The sequence below is a fragment of the Schistocerca americana genome, chromosome 6 (genome assembly GCF_021461395.2).
Source record: "Schistocerca americana isolate TAMUIC-IGC-003095 chromosome 6, iqSchAmer2.1, whole genome shotgun sequence".
NCBI classification, from domain to species: Eukaryota; Metazoa; Arthropoda; class Insecta; order Orthoptera; family Acrididae; genus Schistocerca; species Schistocerca americana.
This window is the reverse complement of record NC_060124.1, coordinates 30,768,734-30,792,927: the sequence shown is the minus strand read 5'-3', so window position 1 is coordinate 30,792,927 and position 24,194 is coordinate 30,768,734. Positions and strand designations below refer to the sequence as shown.

The 24,194-nt window shown below is 45.0% G+C and overlaps 1 protein-coding gene across 1 annotated transcript in view; it reads right to left on the bottom strand.

Moving 5' to 3' along the window:
• Positions 1-4,809: 4,809 nt before the first annotated feature.
• LOC124619705 overlaps positions 4,810-24,194 on the bottom strand; it is a 247,412-nt gene continuing 228,027 nt past the window's right edge. The window contains exon 5 of the mRNA XM_047146262.1: positions 4,810-5,139. Coding sequence (XP_047002218.1) covers positions 4,810-5,139 — 330 coding nt within the window. The remainder of the gene's footprint in view (positions 5,140-24,194) is intronic.

Here is a 24,194-nt window from a genome sequence, read left to right as displayed (position 1 = left end):
ACTGGGAAGTATTCCCTGGTCGCTTGATTGGAAGGAAAGGTGCTAGTCCATGGCCCTGCGAGATCACCTGACCTGAATCCCTTTGCTTATTTACTGTAAGGATATCTAAAGTCTGAGTGGAAGCGGAGATGCAACTAGTTGCCAGAATTGTAGCTGCCTGTGACGTGATTCGAAACAAACCGGATTATTAGTCAGGATGCGTCAGAATCCTGTCCGCCGATGTCATGCTTGCATTGAGGCTGATGGCCGTCATGTTCTGCACATTCTGTAACATACAGTAGGCTACCACTTGTACTTTAACTGTGTCAGTGATAGTATGTGCAGTTAACGAATGTAAATAAACAAGTACACAGTGCTGTGATTATATGCCTTTGATCTCCTTAAGCTGGCTTCTCCCAGGTTTGCTATCTGTCCCGTTAAACTACTGTTTCTTCATAACTGATTTATTCCAGAGGCAACCGGTTTCGGCATTCCATTATGCCATCTTCAGGCTCTCTGTGGTAACTTAATGGCTGAGCTTGTATTGTCACACAAAATATCATGCAAAAGCGAACCACTTGCCCCACCAGCGCATATAACACCGGTATAAACTAGTAAACAATATAAGTAGCTGTTGGTTTATTTATTGTTGGTTATATGAGATATCCGTTATGGGCTCAACCATTGTTTCTGCGTTATCAGTCTTTTATATTTTAGCGACTGAAATGTGAAGGTAATTTGTCACACAAGGGAGTTCGACCGACGAACGAATAGTGGGAAAGAAGGTTACATTTGTCTCAGTTTCTCAGTTTCCTCTTAGATGTCATTCCTAAGAAACCCGTAGTTCACCATCGATGTTGAAAAATAAAGTGCAGTATAGACATTTCACTCGCAGAGCAAGAACGTGGCACTTGTCGTTGGATGCTATCGGATGTGAAATGTTGCGTCGTTCCGCCTGTGTGGCTGGCAACCCATCTGACACTAAAGTGTCGCGGGTAGCCTATATCTCACGCAACTGCTCTGCACCAGAAAACGGTTTCGCATCAGTTCCCTAGGCGGTCCTAGCAGCGCTACCAGGTATCGCAGACTGCAATGGACCTATTTGCAATCTTCGACTCACGTGACTTAAAATAGTTCCAGCTATTATCCTGCCGCGAGACAGTATTGGACCGCTCACTGACGTCCACGTCCAGAGTGAATTCATGTGAAGCCAAAGCTACTGCCGCTGCCTGCTGCCGACCCGCTCTCCTCGACGGACACCACTCCTCTCTGCGCTTCGCCGACGGTCCAGACCCTGTGGTCAGATATCTAGCCTCAAACTTTGGCGGAACGTTGACAGTATTATGTTATTCCAACGATCTACATCACTGGAAGTAAACTCTCGTAGAGCTCTGTTTCCATGCACAGCAGTACAATTTTGTTAACATTAGTTGCGGAATACTCGACTAACAAGGGGACGCCACAACGTTTGGAACTCGGATTTACTTTAGACTTCGTACACTCGTAGTACTCCATGAGGACAACAAAATGTGTAAGCAGTAGCGCGTTCTTCTGAAGCGTTACTGAAATAATCGCAAGGTAATTTCGGTCGTCAAATATATATATATATATATATATATATATATATATATATATGTGCGTAACCATTTTTACTATAAAGCGGCTGCAGGCGATTGGTGCCGGCACGGTAGATCAGTATGTTCGGTCATGATGTTAGCTACCCTTTGTAACGAAAAAAAAAAAAAAAAAACTGAGCGAACGGATCAACGAACAAACTGAACGACTGTCATCGGACGTCCGGCCTAAGCAAATTCGACGAACAATACAGAACAATTTTTTTTTTAAAGTGGTTGGCGTTCAAGCCGCTGGATCGTTGGATCGAGTTCCGTTCGTCAGTTTTTTTTTATTTTCAACACAGTCATTTGCTTTACTATTTATATTACAATTGATATAATGGGGAAAATACGTGTAATCGGATGAACTTTGATTAAATTTACAATGTTATTTGGCAGTCTACTAATTTTTATTATCACAAATAATGTATTATTCATAACTATCGACTAGTAAACGACCAAACGCATAAAGTGATACTGAAAACGTATGCTTGTCCGTGTCTTCAAAACTGTTCGTATTTAATGGAAGGAGATAAATCGCTTCTCGGAAGACGCTATTAAAATACACTCGATCTTGCACAACCAATTATCAGCGCCGATTTTTAAGGAAATACTGCGCCATGCATGGTTTGCTTCCAAATTATCGTCTGAAACAGAGGTTTTTGACCTGGAGAATGGCGTATCACAGCCGTCCACAATACGAGCACGAAGAGTTTCTACATTTGGTACCGGGGTTGCGTAGACAAGTGCTTTCAAATGCCCCCATAAATGAAAGTCAAGAGGGTTGAGGTCAGGAGAGCGTGGAGGCCATGGAATTGGTCCGCCTCTACCAATCCATCGGTCACCGAATCTGTTGTTGAGAAGCGTACGAACACTTCGAATGAAATGTGCAGGAGCTCCATCGTGCATGAACCACACGTTGTGTCGTACTTGTAAAGGCACATGTTCTAGAAGCACAGGTAGAGTATCCAGTATGAAATCATGATAACGTGCTGCATTGAGCGTAGGTGGAAGAACATGGGGCCCAATCAAGACACCACCAACAATGCCTGCCCAAACGTTCACAGAAAATCTGTGTTGATGACGTGATTGCACAATTGCGTGCGGATTCTCGTCAGCCCACCCATGTTGATTGTGAAAATTTACAATTTGATCACGTTAGAATGAAGCCTCATCCGTAAAGAGAACATTTGCACTGAAATGAGGATTGACACATTGTTGGATGAACCATTCGCAGAAGTGTACCCGTGGGGGCCAATCAGCTGCTGATAGTGTCTGCACACGCTGTACATGGTACGGAAACAATTGGTTCTCCCGTAGCACTCTTCATACAGTGACGTGGTCAACGTTACCTTGTACAGCAGCAACTTCTCTGACGCTGACATTAGGGTTATCGTCAACTGCACGAAGATGCGCCTCGTCCATTGCAGGTGTCCTCGTCGTTCTAGGTCTTCCCCAGTCGCGAGTCATAGGCTAGAATGTTCCGTGCTCCCTAAGACGCCGATCAATTGCTTCGAACGTCTTCCTGTCGGGACACCTTCGTTCTGGAAATCTGTCTCGATAGAAACGTAACGCGCCACGGCTATTGCCCCGTGCTAATCCATACATAAAATGGGCATGTGTCAACTCCGCATTTGTAAACATTGCACTGACTGCAAAACCACGTTCGTGATGAACACTAACCTGTTGATGCTACGTACTGATGTGCTTGATGCTAGTACTGTAGAGCAATGAGTCGCATGTCAACACAAGCACCGAAGTCAACATTACCTTCCTTCAACTGGGCCAACTGGCGGTGAATCGAGGAAGTACAGTACATACTGACGAAACTAAAATGGGCTCTAACATGGAAATTAAGCGTTTCCGGACACATGTCACATAACATCTTTTCTTTATTTGTGTGTGAGGAATGTTTCCTGAAAGTTTGGCCGTACCTTTTGTAATACCCTGTATATTTGACGACCGAAATTATCTTGCGATTTTGTCAATAACGCTTGAGAAGTACGCGCTACTGCTTATACATTTTGTTGTCCTCATGGAGTACTAAGAGTGTACGAAGTTTGCAGTAAATCCGCGTTCCAAACGTCGTGGCCTCCCCTTGTGAGTGCGAGACTTTGAGTTGTTGAACAAAAGCTTTCAGCCTGTCAATCATTTTTTAGTGTTAATTGTGTATGGTTCGTAGGAGCAGACGAGGATAATGTTTTCCTCCCTATTTGTGGAAAATGAGTGAGTTTAGTTCCACATACGGCGTATCCTTTAGGGTAGCATTCATCTCACGCTAGGTGGGGAGAGCCGTACGTCATAGTGACGTAGGCACGCGTCATCTTGAATTTCACGAGTTGTCCTGTCGACTGTTGTGTGCATTCTGTATACATCGACTGTTGTGTGCATCTTGAATCTGCATTGTTATTTGTTTGTGCTTTCATTGTCCGGTGTTGCTATCGTGTACGTCGTTCTGAACATGGGCTCTAACGGAGACGAGAGAACTTTCGAGCAGATCCATGAAGATAGTCTGAAAGATTTCACCTTCTTTCTTAGTTGATTTACAACACAAAGGCAAAATTAAATGGAACTAGATGGTTTACTGTTTCTAGCAACATTAGGAATTATCTTCAGAACCACTTCAATTTCTCAGTTTAACGTTTCTGCCAACATGAATTATGTACAATTCATTGGATTTTATAAAAATACGAAACACTTTAATTTCTTCCTATTTCATGTTTTTATCCACATGATTTATTCAATATTAATCGGATTGAAAACATGACTAGACACTTATTTTAACTTTCGTTATGAATATTATTCCTTCATTCAGATATTCGTTACGTCCATGAAACACATACCACATTCTTTGTATTGCAGCTTAATAATTAATTACCTCACTTTTCTGTCCACACGATTTACGCTCGATTCATCAGATTTAAAAAGAATGACAAGCTTTTTTTGATTTCGTTATGGCTCCTTCGCTCGGACATTAATTATGTTCAAAAATACACAATAATATCGCAAATTGTCGGGATTACATTTAACATTTCATTCAGCTGGGATGAGCATATCACACAACTCCTGCCACTTCGTTTGTAGCTTTGACGTTATCAATACAACTGCAAAGATCGATATACGTACTCATTTAGTCGATTTAGGTGATTTACGTCACGATGACGTAGCGTTACGTCATTATGCCGTAGGGTTCTCCTCGCCTAGCGTGAGGTGGGTGCTACCCTGTCCCGTGGGCTGCGCTGCGCTGCGTGCTGGCGGCGCGCCTACCTGTGGCCGCGGCGGCCGGCGTCTGCGCAGTGGCGGCGCCCCCCGCGCCGGCCGGCCCAGCTGCTGGCGCGCCGCGGCTCTCCATGGCGACGGCGGGTCGCACGCTGTGCTCCTCGGAGCGCCAGTAGAGCGCGGCCACGCTGGCCTGGCACTTGAGCAGCAGGCTGCCGTCCTCGCGGAAGTGGCGCGCCGCCGCCACGAAGCGCAGCCCCAGCACCGTCGTCACCAGACCGTCGCGCCGGGACACCTCGCGCGGGCCAACCAGCTGCGACCGCTCCGCCTGCGCACGCCACGCACCTCTGTATGTACCGTCACTCGGGCTGGGTTTTAGGGAGCACAAGAGTCCGTCAAGAGATCGTCAAAGGCACGGGTCGCTAAGCCAACTTACTGAACCGATACACAAACAATTACAGCACACAATATAATAACGTAAAATGTTACATTAAACAGGCATTATGTGGAGGAGCTGAAACTCGGTTCCATAGGATTTGTCGACCTGAAAAAAGCGTTCGACAATATAAAATGATGCAAGATGTTCGAAATTCTGACACAGATACGGGTAATCTACAGACTAGGACGGGTGTAGCCCGTCAACAGCATTAGAAAATTGCAGCGAAATGCTTGAAGGTCTGCGGCGGATAGGCAGTTGGTGCAGGGAGTGGCAACTGACCCTTAACATAGACAAATGTAATGTATTGCGAAGACATAGAAAGAAGGATATTTTATTGTATGATTATATGATAGCGGAAAAAACACTGGTAGCAGTTACTTCTGTAAAATATCTGGGAGTAAGCTTGCGGAACGATTTGAAGTGGAATGATCACATAAAATTAACTGTTGGTAAGGCGGGTGCCAGGTTGAGATTCATTGGGAGAGTCCTTAGAAAATATAGTCCATTGACAAAGGTGGTGTCTTACAAAACACTCGTTCGACCTATACTTGAGTATTGCTCATTAGTGTGGGATCCGTACCAGGTCGGGTTGGCAGAGGAGATAGAGAAGATCCAAAGAAGAGCGGCGCGTTTCGTCACAGGGTTATATGGTAAGCGTGATAGCTTGACGGATACGTTTAGCAAACTCAAGTGGAAGACTCTGCAAGAGAGGCGCTCTGCATCGCGGTATAGCTTTCTGTCCAGGTTGCGAGAGGGTGCGTTTCTGGATGAGGTATCGAATATATTGCTTCCCCTCCCGCGAACCATACGCGACTGGAACACGAAAGGGAGGTAATGACAGTTGCACGTGAAGTGCCCTCCGCCACACACCGTTGGGTGGCTTGCGGAGTATAAATGTAGATGTAGATGTGTGTGTGTGAAATCTTATGCCACTTAACTGCAAAGCTCATCAGTCCCTAAGCTTACACACTACTTAAGCTAAATTATCCTAAGGACAAACACACACACCAATGTCCGAGGGAGGACTCGAACCTCCGCCGCGACTAGCCGCACAGACCATGACTGCAGCGCCTGAGACCGCTCGGCTAATCCCGCGTGGCACTGAGACGGGTAATATACAGTATGTACAAGAGCCAAGAGGGAATAATAAAAGCTGACGAAGAAGAACGAAGCGCTCCGATTAAAAAGGATGTAAGAGAGAGATGTAGCCTTTCGCCCCTACTCTTCAATCTGTACTCCGAAGAAACGATGATGGAAATAAAAGAAAGGTTCAGGAGTCCAATTAAAATTCAAGCTGAAAGGATATCAATGATACGATTCGCTGATGGCATTGCTATCCTGAGTGAAAGTGAAGAAGGATTACATGACTTGCTGAATGGAATGAACGGTCTAATGAGTATAGAATACGGATGGAGGGTAAATCGAAGAATGAAGAAAGTAATGAAAAGTAGCAGAAATGAGAACAGCGAGAAACTTAACTTGAGGATTGATCGTCACGAAGCAGATGAAGTTAAGGAATTCTGTTACCCAGGCAGCAAAATAACCATTGACGGACGGAGCAAGGAGGACATCAAAAGCAGAATAGCACTGGCTAAAACGGCATTCCTGGCCAAGAGACGTCTACTAGTATCAAACAAAAGCCTTGATTCGAGGAAGAAATTTCTGAGAATATATGTTTGGAGCGCAGCATTCTATGGTAGTGAATCATGGACTGAGGGAAAACCGGAGCAGGAGGGAATCAAAGAGTTTGAAATTTCGTGCTACAGACGAATGCTGAAACCTAGGTGGGCTGATAAGGTAAGGATTGAGGAGGTTCTGCGCAGAATCGGAGAGGAAAGGAATATGTGCAAAACATTGACAAGCAGAAGGAACAGGACGATAGGACATCTGTTAAGATATCAGGAAATGACATCCATGGTACTTGAGGCAGCTGTAGAGGGCAAAAGTAGTAAAGGAAGACAGAATTTGGAATGTATCCAGAAAATAATTCAGGACGTAGGACTCTGAGATGAACTGGTTGGCGCAGGAGAGGAACTCGCAGCGGGCCACATGACAAAAAAAATTTGTGTACACAGCCTCCTGGCTCATACATTCGTAATAATTAGTGTTTCGATAACAGGTTCCTAAGTCCCAGCAGCAAAATGCATAAATGCAATTTTGTGTACACAGCCTCCTGGCTCATACATTCGTAATAATTAGTGTTGCGATAACAGGTTCCTAAGTCCCAGCAGCAAAATGCATAAATGCCATTTTTCCGTGCGTTTAAAAACTGATATTAGTCTTGACCACTGTTTTTATTAATTCTATACTACCTTACGCATTTCGGCCAACACCTTGGGGCAGTGGTAACACTGGTTCCCGTCAGATCACAGAAGTGAGCATTGTCGGGCTTGGCTAGCACTTGGATGGGTGACCGGGTTTGCCGAGTATTGCTGTAAAATGGGGTGCACTCAGCCCTTGTGAGGCCTTCTGAGGACGTACTTGACCGAGAAGTAGCGGCTTTGGTCACGAAAAGTGACAAAGGCCGGGAGAGTGGTGTGTTGAACACATGCCACTCCATATCCGCATCCAATGACGCCTGTTGACTGACGAACGCAAGACGATCCGACGGACTGCTGGGCATTCCGAGACCCGTCTGGACCCAGAGTTTACGCGTTTCTGCCTTACACAATTCTCGAAGGCTCCACAAGGGGAATACTTGGAAGGGTAATGGTAAAAATACGTAGGCACAATTACGTACAATCGAAAGCAGCAAGCTGTGAAAGAAATTTGATAAATTATACGAAATGCACATCGTAAAAAATAAGGTAGAGCTCACCATACACATATAGGTAAAATGAAACTAAAGTTGCAGACATGGACCCCAGTCATCTGGTATTTGTTGACGTCTGAGTGAAAACTGATTCTTTTTAGACATCAGAGTATTAGGTGAAGAAGTTGCGAGATGGCAGTACTATATGGCGTTTAATGTGTTTTGAAATACAGAAGTACGGATACAGTTGATAGACACAATGTAGTATTAAATGACAAATTCCATTCTCTTATATCTATAACAAAATCCAGTTTATATCTAACAAATGTTCATCTGGCGTAAGGAGACGAGCGAAAATTATCACCGGAGGATGGCGTCAGTGTACCGAATAAAAATGTTATTATAATGTATGAAGATGTATCTGTTCTTTCGGACATGCATATGTTCGAAAGAACAGATACCATCGGTGACCATGTAGCTCTCTTAGAATGTAATGGTAATTAAATCAAGACCCTAAGCTGTCGACAGGCGTTGATATACATCAACGAGGACAGTCGAAAATGTGTGTCCCACTGGGACTCGAACCCGGGATATCCTGCTTACATGGTAGACGCTCTATCAAAATGGTTCAAATGGCTCTGAGCACTATGGGACTCAACTGCTGAGGTCATTAGTCCCCTAGAACTTAGAACTAGTTAAACCTAACTAACCTAAGGACATCACACACATCCATGCCCGAGGCAGGATTCGAACCTGCGACCGTAGCGGTCTCGCGGTTCCAGACTGCAGCGCCAGAACCGCGCGCCCACTTCGGCCGGCGACGCTCTATCCATCTGAGCCAGCGAGGGCACTGAAGATATTACGACTGCAGAGATTTATCCCTTGCACGCTCCCCGTGAGACCCACATTCCCAATTTAATGTCCTCACACTACAATGGTAGGGCCCCTGACCATTACATTCATTACTCGCGACAGATACACTTACCGAGTCCCGTAAGAGTTCGGGCAATGCGTGTGCATCCAGCACAGAAGAAGTCGGTCAATGGCCGGTTAGCCTTAACTGTATGAAGATGGTATCTGTTCTTTCGGACATGCTGAAAATGTGTGCCCGACTCGAACCTGGGATCTCCTGCTTACATGGCAGACGCTCGAACCATCGGAGCCACCGAGGGCACAGAGGACAGCGCGACTGCAGGGATTTCTCCCTTGCACGCTCTCCGTGAGACCCACATTCCCAACTTAATATCCACTCACTACATTCGTAGTGCCCCTGCCCATTACGCTCATTAGTCGCGGCAGACAATAATTATAATAAGTGACCATCTGTCTGTTGAATAAACTATTCCAATAAATGGGTAATTTAGTATACATTAATGAATACATAAAAAAGTTAGAATCTGTATATTGGTATTCCAACCAAAAGAAAACATATTTTAAAGGTAACAAGCAGAATCACAGAAAGAATATTTGGTATGAACAGTTTTGCAGAGGCAAGCATCAGTGTATACAACAAAATACAAAATGTAATACATCTAAGAACAAGAAGACACCATATGAGTGTGTATATAATATATATCTCAAGATCAATAGTAAGAATTTGCATCAGTAAAGTCTTGTGATGATGTACTATGTGCAACCTACTGATCAAAGGTGACATGTAGTACACTGTCAGCGTACCGTTAAAAATCAAGAGATTTTCTGCACAATACTGCACTTACGATAGAACCAGCAATACATAAAAACTGAGGTACAATGTATAAAAGCAGGATACAATAGATAAAGCATAGCGACAGTGTTCTGTGACGTATGATTCTGGAAGGTGGCACAAAAGCAGGTGTTAATTTTTTTATTATTATGTCTCTAAAATGTTGTTTCTAAAATGTTGCCCATATGACGCAATAAATAATGTAGTCATTTCTTACACCAAACTAACACTGAATGTATCGGGTGAACGTTAATAAAACCGACAAACTGTAGGGATGGATTGGTGACTGGAAATGCACGAAATAAAAGTCCTGTGAATGTGTGCCCGGAAATGGACGGTGTGCGTGCAACGACACCAAATCTTCCCGGAACACAGTACAGAGCTGTATCACAGCCACGTCACAACAGATGTTCGAGGTGGCAATCCATAGGATTCAATGCACGCGTTCCCACTGCGGATCGTGGGCTGCCGCAGTCTTTCACGCGTTCCGACATCTCTGCGAATATCGTCACAGGCATCGTGAAAACGCTGTTCATGGGTCTACATATTAGGAACTGATTCAGCATATACAATGATTTTCAGATGGTCCCAGAGGCAAAAACCCAAAGGGTTTGTGGTGCGGTGATCTAACAGGCCATGTCACAGGGACTCCGCGTCCTATCCAACGAGAGAGGTCGTCACCACACAGGCACAATCATTCCTGCAGCGTCTCTCAGTGTAGCGCACCTGCTTCCAGGCCACACTCAACAAATGTTCATCTGGCGTTAGGAAACAGGCGAAAATTATCACCGCAGGATGGCGTCAGTGTATAAAAATGTAATTATAATAAGTGACCATCTATCTGTTGAATAAGGTATTACAATAAATTGGCAATTTAGTATACGTTAATGAATACATAATAAAGATTATCGGTGTATTGGTATTCCAACCAAAAGAAAAACAGATTTACAAATTTATACGCAGAATCACAGGAAGCATATATGGTATGAACAGTTTTGCAGAGGCAAGCATCTGTATCTAGAACAAAGTACAAAATGTACACTACTGGCCATTAAAATTGCTACACCAAGAAGAAATGCAGATGATAAACGGGTATTCATTGGACAAATAATTCACACTGCAACTGACATCTGATTACTTTTTCACGCAGTTTGGTTGCATAGATCCTGAGAAATCAGTACCCGGAACAACCACCTGTAGCCGTAATAACGGCCCTGATACGCCTGGGCATTGAGTCAAACATAGCTTGGATGGCGTGTACAGGTACAGCTGCCCATGCAGCTTCAACACGATACCACAGTTCATCAAGAGTAGTGACTGGCGTATTGTGACGAGACAGTTGCTCGGCCACCATTGACCAGACGTTTCCAATTGGTGAGACATCTGGAGAATGTGCTGGCCAGGGAAGCAGTCGAACATTTTCTGTATCCAGAAAGGCCCGTACAGGAACTGCAACATGCGGTCGTGCATTATCCTGCTGAAATGTACGGTTTCGCAGGGATCAAATGAAGGGTAGAGCCACGGGTCGTAACACATCTGAAATGTAACGTCCACTATTCAAAGTGCCGTCAGTGCGAACAAGGGGTGACTGCGACGTGTAACCAATGGCACCCCATACCATCACGCCTGATGATACGCCAGTATGGCGATGACGAGTACACGCTTCCAATGTGCGTTCACCGCGATGTCGCCAAACACGGATGCGAGCATCATGATGCTCTAAACAGAACCTGGATTCATTCGAAAAAATGACGTTTTGCCATTCGTGCACACAAGTTCGTCGTTGAGTACACCATCGCAGGCGCCCCTGTCTGTGATGCAGCGTCAAGGATAACCGCAGCCACGGTTTCCTAGCTGATAGTCCATGCTGCTGCAAACGTCGTCGAACTGTTCGTACAGATGGTTGTTGTCTTGCAAACGTCCCCATCTGTTGACGCCGGGATCGAGACGTGGCTGCACGATCCGTTACAGCAATGAGGATAAGATGCCTGTCATCTCGACTGCTAGTGATACGAGGCCGTTGGGGTCCAGCACTGCGTTCCGTATTACCCTCCTCAAACCACCGATTCCATATTCTGCTAACAGTCATTGGATCTCGACCAACGCGAGCAGCAACGTCGCGACACCATAAACCGCAATCGCGATAGGCTACAATCCGACCTTTATCAAAGTCGGAAACGTGATGGTACGCATTTTTCCTCCGTACACGAGGCATCACAACAACGTTTCACCAGACAACGCCGGTCAACTGCTGTTTGCGTATGAGAAATCGGTTGGAAACTTTGCGCATGTCAGCACGTTGTAGGCGCCAACCTTGTGTGAATACTCTGAAAAGCTAATCATTTCCATATCACAGCATCTTCTTCCTGTCGGTTAAATTTCGCGCCTGTAGTATGTCATCTTCGTGGTGTAGTAATTTTAATGGCTAGTAGTGTAATATACCTAAGAACAAGAAGACACCATATGAGTGTGTATTTATTATATATCTCAAGAGCAATAGCAAGAATTTGCATTAGTAAAATCTTGTGATGACGTACTATGTGCAACCTACTAATCGAAGGTCGTGACATATAGTACACTGTCAGCGTACCATTAAAAATCTAGAGATTTGCTGCGCAATACTGCACTTATGATAGAACCAGCAATACATAAAAACTGGGGTATAATGTATAAAAGCAGGATACAATAGGTAAAGCATAGCGAAAGTGTTCTGTGACGTATGATTCTGGAAGGTGGCACAAAAGGAGGTGTTAATTTTTTCAATATTATGACTCTAAAATGTTGTTTCTAAAATGTTGCCCGTATGACGTAATAAATAATGTAGTAATTTCTTACGCCAATCTAACACTGAACATATCGGGTGAACGTTAATAAAACCGACAAACTGTAGGGACGGATTGGTGACTGGAAATGCACGAAATAAAAGTCCTGTGAATGTGTGCCCGAAAATGGACGGTGTGCGTGCAACGACACCAAATCTTCCCGGAACACAGTACAGAGCTGTATCACAGCCACGTCACAACAGATGTTCGTGGTGGCAATCCATAGGATTCAATGCACGCGTTCCCACTGCTGATCGTGGGCTACCGCAGTCTTTCACGCGTTCCGACCTCTCTGCGAATGTCGTCACAGGCATCGTGAAAACGCTGTTCATGAGTCTACACATTAGGAACTGATTCAGCATACACAATGATTTTCAAATGGTCCCAGAGGCAGAAACCCAACGGGTTTGAGTCCGGTGATCTAACAGGCCATGTCACAGGTCGTCACCACACAGGCACAATCATTCCTGCAGCGTCTCTCAGTGTAATGCACCTGCTTCCAGGCCACACTCGATAACGCGGACCTCTTCCTTCTTCTGCGCCACTTCCTACAGTGCGACGTGTACGTCCGCAGATGGTATGGGTGTTGATGATGATGTGTGGTTTGGTTTGTGGGGCACTCAACGGCGCAGTTATCAGCGCCTGTACAAATTTCCAACCTTTGCTCCGTCCAATCTCGCCACTTTCAGGAATGATGATGAAATGATGAGGACAACACAATCATCTCGAGACAGGTGAAAATCCCTGACCCCGCCGGGAATCTAAACCGGGACCCCGTACTTGGGAAGCGAGGACGCGGCCGCGAGACCACGAGCCGCGGTCAGATGGTATGGAGACCTGCCATATGGAGCGCTGTCAACTGCGGTCTACATCTGTGTCACCTTATGTCACCTTATGCTGACAGGCCTGGAAATCCTTCCCCCGACAGACATCAAAAGGCGAAGTGCCTCAGACAGTTACGATTTGGCCACTGGGCGCTTCAGTTCAGTGCTTGCAGTGAAGACTACCTTCCGGTTTAGCAGTCACTATTCATGGAGATCAAGAACCAGTAACAAAGTCTCTACAGTCAGTAAACTCAGTTATAGTGTCAAAATCACAGGCCGCCAAGAGACAGCAAAGTTATTGTCTTAGGTTTAGGACAACAGTACCATACAAAAAAATGTGCCGAACCTAACTACCATTTTATAACATACTGTTAACAAATTTTATTTGCATTTTCTTAGTGCGTTGCCACATTTCTATTATAGAGCGCCCTGTCAAAATTGTTAAGCGGCGAGAGTGCAATGAATACTTTTTATGAAAAACAGCACTTTTCTGGTGCCATGGATGTTTCGGCTTAATTAATAGTACACGGGGTGTTTCAGCTGCCCCTGCCGCTGTCGTTATAATCCGCATGCGAAATTTTCATATTCTACCAGTCGTTACGCACCAGCTGTTAATCCTACAGAAAATTTAATGTAGTTAAATTTAGTACTGCAATACGTTTTCGCTACAGGCCGTAGTTTTCGAGTTATTGAAGAAAAAATGTAACCTTCAAACGCATCCCCATCCCCACACTCAGCCCACACCGGTCAGAATTTCTGTTACGCTGTTCGTAGCACTCCCTCCAAACACCATACAAAAATTTGCGACTGCACGATTTATTTCCTACATCTGACCCTTTCTAGTCTACATCGATTGGCCTTAGGACGTTACCAGCTTACTCGAACAAACATAAACTGTAAATCTGATGTTTACGTAAATTGTATCTATCAGTTTTGTGAATTTTAACAGCATAAAACAAACAATTACATCTTTACAATCGTCTGGAAGGAAATTACTGTGCTTGTAAGAGCAAAGTTTTCGTTGATTCGTCGAAGTAATTAGTTTACAAAAGTCATTTTTCTTTCATTGCCTTCATGAGTACATTTAAATTAGTAATGGCAAAGTAGTAGCTGACTATGTTGGTGGCATAACAGCCCAATCAATAGAGACGAAAAACAGGTGGAATATAAGGAATAGTTCGTGCAGTTGGAAATTTTTGTACAGTAGTAGGAGGGAGTGCCACAAAAACGCACTAGAAATCCTGACTGGTGAGGGATGAGTGTGGGGTCTACGTGCGTTTGAAGATCACTTATGTACAAATGTTGACGGTGTTCAGACAGCAACCAGCCACAAATTTATTTTCAGTTCCTTTATTCAATGGGTACCGTTAAAGGTTTCGAATCGTTATGATTCATCTTCAGACGGTTTTCATCCTTTCATTACAACGTTTTTTTACAGGATAACTGTTCTAAAATATAAATAATACATAATTATAAGCATGCCACCCAGATGGTTGCGTTACAGATTTTCATTGGATGTGACTTATGTGAAATGTCGGTTTGGAGTGTTTGTTTTCATTACATTCGTCCAACAGATGTGACTACATTCTGCTGTCTCAACACCATCAACATTTGTCTTCAAATAACAGCCACGGCATCCAATCGTGCATTTTCTTGAATAACTTTGAAATCGTGTCCTCTAGCGAAACGTATTCCGGTACAAAATATGACATTAAATTTCCTAGACGAAGGTATTGGTTATTTTTTTCTGTAGGACTAATAGTTTATGCACAGAAAGCGAGAGAAAAGGAAAATTCTGAGTGTGGTCATGAAGGTCAGCTATAATATTGCGGGTTGCATAAAACGACAACGGTAGGGTCAGCTGAATCACTCTGTGTTAGCAATCACTTACTAAGTTCCCAACAAGCCACAGTCCATGATTCTCTTGTGCGTAATGCTGTAGTTGAAACATACATTCTCACAAATTTCTTCCTCAAATGAAGTCCTGTGTGTGATACTAGTAGACGTCTTGTAATATGGAATGCCAACTTACTAAGTGAGCAACATTTTCTGATGGCTAGCCGGCCAGAGTGGCCGAGCGGTTCTAGGCGCTACAATCTGGAACCGCGCGACCGCTACGGTCGCAGGTTAGAATCCTGCCTCGGGCATGGATGTGTGTGGTGTCCTTAGGTTAGTAAGGTTTAAGTAGTTCTAAGTTCTAGGGGACTGATGATCTCAGATGTTAAGTCCCATAGTGCTCAGAGCCATTTTTCTGATGGCTAAAAACAAATAGGACTCGATTATACTTTACTAATGACTGTAAATTATTTTATAAATTTATATCTACTGTGAAATGCATTCAGGAGCTGATGATAGACTGCACAGGAAGTGGAAAAATCGTAGCTGGTAGCAGTAATATAAATTTTCGTAACAGCTAATGGGTGGCACATGATTTTCGACAAAGTTTCCTCATCATTATTTAGTTATGATGTAGCTGCTATTAGTTCATCTCCGTCATTTCAGATCGACTGGTGAGAAAGGCCCCCTTAGAACTATCCACGCACGACAATATTTTCGAAGCTATTCCTGCATGTTCTATAAGACAGTGTATCCTCCTTGGAAAATTTTCCTCAACGAAATTATTTCATCCGGTACGCAGAGTATGTGAGAACGGTGAAATATCCTCAAACTTCTAGAGAATTGTAATAATTTCAATTTCGAATAATGCGTGTTCTGACAGGTGTGAATGTTGTCGGTTTGCTAAGTCACGATTGGAGAGCACTGATACGAATTATTTACGGAAGAATGCAAAGATTGGTAGAATCCGACCTCGGGGAAGAAGAGTTTGGGTTCCAGAGAAACGTAGGACCACACGAGGCAATACTGACCCCATGATTTATCGTGGAAGACATACTGCACAAAGGCAAGCCTTTCTTTTAGAGAATTTTTACATTTACAGAAAGCTTTCGAGAACGTCGAACGGAATACACAGCTGTAAAGATAACCAAGGAGAAATTTTTGAAAGGAATCAAGTTCAAGGATAACAAACAAAAAGCTTGTGCCGAGCTAACGCAGTGGAGGTCGTGGCAGGCTCAGCAGGTGGCGAGAAAATCAACAGAACGTTTTCTCTCTGCAGGTGAGAGGTGCCAGAGGCATCGAAATCTCTACAGCCAGCGCCTCGGTGTAGAGAGGGTAGAGGCCTGTGCGACAGAGTGCGAATAGAGAACGGCCGCAAAACCTGGACACCTGGGTGGCGGGAGCAGTTACTCTGGGCGCAGTGGCGCGAGGAATGCGTTCCGCTGCCGGCGGCGCATCGTCAGGAAGAGTGAGCTGTGGGCCAGCACACTAGTGGCCGATTTGGGAGGGCAACGCAGAGGAAGCGGCGTCCACTGCATAGAGGAGTGCTGACAGGAGTGTCCTAGTCGGCGTTGTTGCTGGTGGCAGCACAGTTCTTATGACTGGAGTCAACAGGCAATGACTGTGCCTTTGTGCTTTGTAGAAGTGTTTAGATTCCCCAGTGGAGCACTCCTGGTTAATTAACAGTCCTCTCCTTTATTATAGATTACATTAAAGTAGCTGTATGCGTCATCTAGCATTGATAAAGATAGCCGCGCGCGATTAGCCGTGCGCTCTAAGGCGCTGCAGTCATGGACTGTGCGGCTGCAGTTAAGTCGCATAAGATTTCACACACATTTGAACATTTTTTGATAAAGATAAATGATTATGTATCTTCGTTACCTTATTTCATTTCATGGTCTCTTTGAGTCAGATTTCCTGTTGGCGTTGTTTCCACTTGTATTTTCCTTTTTTTATTTCTTTACGTCAATTTTTTCATTTCAGTATTTATTATTTTATTTTCATTACTGTAGTATTATAATATGAGACAGTTTTTTGTATATTGGTGTATTCTTGATATACTACAGTCCTGAGTTTTCAAAAGAAGTTGTGTTACTGAGGAAAATATACAAACGTCTCCACAATCCCTTCCTCAGACTGAAAACTGTTGCTCGCCTATTACCCGTCAAGGTTGCCTAATGACGTAATTCTGTAGGAGACGACAGCGGACTCGGATAATCGGCTGAACAGAATAAGGAGTGTGTTAAAAAGAGGTTACAAGATGAATGTGAACTGTTGCACAGCAGAATGATTTTATTGTGCAGGCTTAACATTTTGTTACACTTCTATAAGGATAGCTTAGAACAGTGTAGGTTAGCACTGGACTAGTGTGCCACCAATGCAGCAGACTCCCTGATCGTGTCTGACGTGAGTACAAGCACTACGGTGCTACTTAACAAGGCAGTGTGAGGTAACACCACCTAATTTCACTGCCCGAGCGCTGCTGCAAAATCGAACGTAAACAGATACGAGTGAGCTCAGCGACCCACAGCCATTAGTGAAATTACCACAGCGAAGCAAGAACCGCTGATGGGTCCAATAAATGAGGACAAATTTGCTCGTACATCCAGAGCCACTACGTCGTAGGTGTGGGCTCGATCCGTTAAACATAGAGGCTTTCAGAGCTGAAGAACACATTCTGTCTTACTGCCAGTGAAAACTCGGCGCGCTGATTGGAGATGGCTAGCCTGCTACGCTACTGTCCATTAAAATTTCTACACCAAGAAGAAATGCGGATGATAAACGGGTATTCGTTGGACAAATCCCGGTCACCGCGACAGAATGTCAATCCTCAGGGCCTGGGTTCGATTCCCGGCTGGGTCGGAGATTTTCTCCGCTCAGGGACTGGGTGTTGTCTTGTCGTATCCATCATCATTTCATCCCCATCGACTCGCAAGTCGCCGTAGTGGCGTCATATCGAAAGACTTACACCCGTCGAACGGTCTAACAGACGGGAGGCCCTAGTCACACGACATTTCATGCGACAAATATATTATACTAGAACTGACATGTGATTACATTTTCACGCAATTTGGGTGCATAGATCCTGAGAAATCAGTACCCGGAACAACCACCTCTGGCCATCATAGCGGCCTTGATACGCCTGGGCATTGAATCAAACAGAGCTTGGATGGCGTGTTCAGGTACAAATGGCTCTGAGCACTATGGGACTTAACATCTATGGTCATCAGTCCCCTAGAACTTAGAACTACTTAAACCTAACTAACCTAAGGACATCACACAACACCCAGTCATCACGAGGCACAGAAAATCCCTGACCCCGCCGGGAATCGAACCCGGGAACCCGGGCGTGGGAAGCGAGAACGCTACCGCACGACCACGAGCTGCGGACATGTTCAGGTACAGCTGCTCATGCAGTTTCAACACGATACCACAGTTGATCAACAATAGTGACTGGCGTATTGTGACGAGCCAGTTGCTCGGCAACCGTTGACTAGACATTTTCAATTGGTGAGAGATCTGGAGAATGTGCTGGCCAGGGCAGCAGTCGAACACTTTCTGTGTCCAGAAAGGCCCGCACTGGACCGGCAACATGCGGTCGTGCATTATCCTGCTGAAATGTAGGGTTTCGCAGGGATCGAATGAAGGGTAGAGCCACGGGTCGTAACACATCTGAAATGTAACGTCCACTGCACAAAGTGCCATCAATTCGATCAAGAGGAGACCGAGACGTGTAACCAATGGCACCCCATACCATCACGCTGGGTGATACGCCAGAATGGCGATGACGAATACATGCTTCCAATGTGAGTTCAGCGCGATGTGGCCAAACATGGATGCGACTATCATGATGCTGTGAACAGAAACTGGATTCATCCGAAAAATGATGTTTTGCCATTCATGCACCCAGGTTCGTCGTTAAGTGCACCATCGCAGGCGCTCCTGTCTGTGATGCAGCGTCAAGTGTAGCCGCAGCCATGGTCTCCGAGCTGACAGTCCATGCTGCTGCAAACGTCGTCCAACTGTTCATGCAGATGGTTGTTGTCTTGCAAACGTCCCCATCTGTTGACACAGGGATGGAGGCGTGGCTGCACGATCCGTTACAGCCATGCAGATAAGATGCCTGTCACCTCGATTGCATGGGGCAGTGGTTGGGAAGGGAGTAAGACAGGGTTGTAGCCTCTCCCCGATGTTATTCAATCTGTATATGAGCAAGCAGTAAAGCGACAAAAGAAAAATTTGGAGTAGGTATTAAAATCCAGGGAGAGGATATAAAAACTTTGAGGTTCGCCGATGACATTGTAATTCTGTCAGAGACGGCAAAGGACTTGGAAGAGCAGTTGAACGGAGTGGACAGTGTCTTGAAAGGAGGATATAAGATGAACATCAACAAAAGCAAAATGAGGATAATGGAATGTAGTCGAATTAAGTCGGGTGATGCTGAGGGAATTAGACTAGGAAATGAGACACTTAAAGTAGTAAATGAGTTTTGTTATTTGTGGAGCAAAATAACTGATGATTGTCGAAGTAGAGAGGATGTAATATATAGACTGGCAATCGCAAAGAAAGCGTTTCTGAAGAAGAGAAATTTGTTAACATCGAGTATAAATTGAAGTGTCAGTAAGTCGTTTCTGAAAGTATTTGTATGGAGTGTAGCCATGTAGGGAAGTGAAACATGGATAATAAATAGTTTGGACAAGAAGAGAATAGAAGCTTTTGAAATGTGGTGCTACAGAAGAATGCTGAAGGTAAGGTGGATAGATCACGTAACTAATGAGGAGGTATTGAATAGGATTGTGGCACAACTTGACTAGAAGAAGGGATCGGTTGGTAGGACATGACCTGAGGCATCAAGGGATCACAAATTTAGCATCGGAGGGCAGTGTGAAGGGGAAAAAATCGGAGAGGGAGACCAAGAGATGAATACACTAAGCAGATTCAGAAGGATGTAGGTTGCAGTAGGTACTGGGAGATGAAGGAGCTTCGACAGGATAGATTAGCACGGAGAGCTTGCATCAAACCAGTCTGAGGACTGGAGACCACAATAACAACAACAACAATCTCGACTGAAATCGCGATAGGCTACAATCCGACCTATATCAAAGTCGGAAACGTGATGGTACGCATTTCTCCTCCTTACACGAGGCATCACAACAACGTTTCACCAGGCAACGCCATTCAACTGCTGTTTGTGTATGAGAAATCAGTTGGAAACTTTCCTCATCTCAACACGTTGTAGGTGTTGCCACTGGCGCCAACCTAGTGTGAATGCTCTGAAAAGCTAATCATTTGCGTATCACAGCATATTCTCCATGTCTGGTAAATTTCGCGTCTGTAGCACGTCGTCTTCGTTGTGTAGCAATTTTAATGGGCAGTGGTGTACTTGCTTACTGCCTCCAACACCGAGAGGCAGCCAGCCTGATGCATACCACAGCTTCCTACTGGGTCATCGCAGATGAGAAGACGGATGAGGAGCCAGCCTTCCTGCACAACTGGATGATTTGCAACTAGATGATCTGCAAGTTGCCGGTCCCGGCGGAGGTTCGAGTCCTCCATCGGGCATGGGTGTGTGTTAAGTAGTGTGTTAAGTAGTGTGTAAGCTTAGGGCCTGATGACCTTAGCAGTTAAGTCCCATAAGATTTCACACACATTTGAACATTTTTTTGCAAGTTGTCATGTTCAGACGGATCAGGCGTGGCATTTCCGGATAGCCGTACGGCTGACTCGTGAGCATCTATTGCAGTCTTGCTTGATCCGTGGTTGGTGACGAGGGTCTATTCATCACAATAACCAACATTGTGGACCTCAGTCAACAGTCCGCACCTGAGCAAATGATGGGCTTCCTTCGAGAGGGCTGAGGTGGTAGTCGTACTGTGTGGGACTGATCTGCAGTGACGACGTCACGTGTCGCTGAAGCGGTGTTGACACCTCTTCATGGCACGTGTGCTCACGACCGACTGCTGACTGCTGCGGTAAGGCAGTTATACCATTGTAGGTTCTGCTCGACCAATACAGATATCGCTGCGCCACTGACTTCTGTGAGTGTGCACTGGACCATTCAGCCTCACTCTAAGCTCGACCTCCTGATAACAGTGTGACTTCAGTACTCTGACGTCGCAATATTAGTGCCAGACAGTGGTTGAGTAACAACAGAGCAACAGTAAAACGGGTGACTTGAAAAGAAAAATAATAGTTCAAACGGCTGTGAGCACTATGGGACTTAACTTCTAAGGTTATCAGTCCCCTAGAACTTAGAACTACTTAAACCTAACTAATCTAAGGACATCACACACATCCATGCCATAGGCAAGATTCGAACCTGCGACCGTAGCACTAGCGCGGTTCCGGACTGAAGTGCCTAGAACCGCTCGGCCACCCAAGCCGGCACTTGAAAAGAGTTTACCAGAAGTACACGACTAGTGGTCTAGAGGTAGCGTCTGTGATTAGTAATCAAAAGGTTGGGTCCGTGGTTCGAAACCCGCCACTGCTTAAATTTAGACTAACAATCAGCATTGGCGTCCGAAGGTTTCCACCACAAGAAGTGAGCCTCATTCTGCCAACGACCTTGTCAAAGAGGGTGGAGGAGAGGACAGAGATTCAGGGCACTCTTGTCTTTGGGGTGGGAACTGGTCCTAAAGACGGAAGAATCAGCAATGATCAACGACATGAGGATACACAAGCCAATGGAAAACACTGCATTAAAGACACATAACGTGTATTCACAGGACTTGTAGCCTGCAATTGAAAGAGTAATGATCTCTACAGTGGCAAAAGATTCCTGAATATTCTCCCATTCGGACCTCCGCGATGGTACTGCCAAAGGGGAGATGACCACGACAAAAAGATCAAATTGCCAACGAAACGATAACGTTATACGAAAAGCGAAAAGCAAATGCTCATTCTAGATATAATACAGGTCAGTGAAGTGAAATGGAAAGAAGACATGGATATTTGGTCAGATGAGGATATTGAAGTATCAGCATCAGCAAAAATAGTATAACGGGAGCAGGATTCATAATGAATAGGAAAGTAGGGCAGAGAGCGTGTTACTGTGAACAGTTCAGTGATAGGAATATTCTTATCAGTATCGACAGCAAAACAACTGCGAAAATGATGGTTGTGGTATGCATGCCAACGTCCCAAGCTGAAATGAAGAGATAGAGAAAGTATATGAGGATACTGAAAGGGTAACACAGTACGTAAAGGCAGATGAAAATCTAATAATCATGCGGAACTGGAATGCAGCTGTAAGGGAAGGAGCATAAGAAAAGATTTCAGATGAATATGGGTTTGGGACAAGTAATGAGAGAGAAGAAAGACTAACTGAGTTCTGCAATAAATTTCAGTATGTAATAGCGAATACTTTGTTCAAGAACCACAAGATGAGGAGGTATGCTTGGAAAAGGCCGGATGATACGGGAATATTTCAGTTAGATTACATCATGGCAGACAGAGATTCCGAAATCAGATACTGGATTGTAAAGCGTACCCAGGAGCAGATATAGACTCGGATCACAATGTAGCAGAGATGAAGAGTAGGCTAAGGCTTAAGAGATTAGTCAGGAATAATCAATACGCAAAGAAGTGGGATACAGAAATACTAAGGAATGACGAAATACGCTTGAAGTTCTCTAAGGCAGTAAGGTATAGCTCAGTAGACAGCACAGTTGAAGAGGAATGGACATCCGTAAAAAGGGCAATCACAGAAGTTGGAAAAAAAACAGAGGTACAAAGAGGTTAACTGTAATGAAACCATGGGTAATAGAAGAAATGCTTCTGTTGATCGACGAAAGTAGAAAGTACAAAAAAAGTGCAGGGAAGTTCAGGAGTACAGAAATACAAGTCACTGAGGAGTGAAATAAATAGGAAGTGCTTGGAAGCTAAGACGAAAGGGGTGCATGATAAATGTCAAGACATGGAAAAAGAAATGACTGTCGGAGGGTCAGACTCGCCATATAGGAAAGTCAAGGCAACGTTCGGTGAAATTAAAAGCAGGGGTGGTAACATTTAGAGCCCAACGGGAATTCCACTATTAAATGCAGAAGAGAGAGCGGATAGTTGGAAAGAGTACACTGAAGGCCTCTATGAGGGGAAGATTTGTCTGATGTGATACAAGAAGTAAGAGGACTCGATTTAGAAGAGATGGTGCATCCAATATTATAATGAGGATTTGAAAGAGCTTTGGGGCACTTAAGATCAAAATAAGGCAGAAAAATACACTCCTGGAAATGGAAAAAAGAACACATTGACACCGGTCTGTCAGACCCACCATACTTGCTCCGGACACTGCGAGAGGGCTGTACAAGCAATGATCACACGCACGGCACAGCGGACACACCAGGAACCGCGGTGTTGGCCGTCGAATGGCGCTAGCTGCGCAGCATTCGTGCACCGCCGCCGTCAGTGTCAGCCAGTTTGCTTTGGCATACGAAGCTCCATCGCAGTCTTTAACACTGGTAGCATGCCGCGACAGCGTGGACGTGAACCGTATGTGCAGTTGACGGACTTTGAGCGAGGGCGTATAGTGGGCATGCGGGAGGCCGGGTGGACGTACCGCCAAATTGCTCAACACGTGGGGCGTGAGGTCTCCACAGTACATCGATGCTGTCGCCAGTGGTCGGCGGAAGGTGCACGTGCCCGTCGACCTGGGACCGGACCGCAGCGACGCATGGATGCACGCCAAGACCGTAGGATCCTACGCAGTGTCGTAGGGGACCGCACCGCCACTTCCCAGCAAATTAGGGACACTGTTGCTCCTGGGGTATCGGCGAGGACCATTCTCAACCGTCTCCATGAAGCTGGGCTACAGTCCCGCACACCGTTAGGCCGTCTTTCGCTCACGCCCCAACATCGTGCAGCCTGCCTCCAGCGGTGTCGCGACAGGAGTGAATGGAGGGACGAATGGAGACGTGTCGTCTTCAGCGATGAGAGTCGCTTCTGCCTTGGTGCCAATGATGGTCGTATGCGTGTTTCGCGCCGTGCAGGTGAGCGCCACAATCAGGACT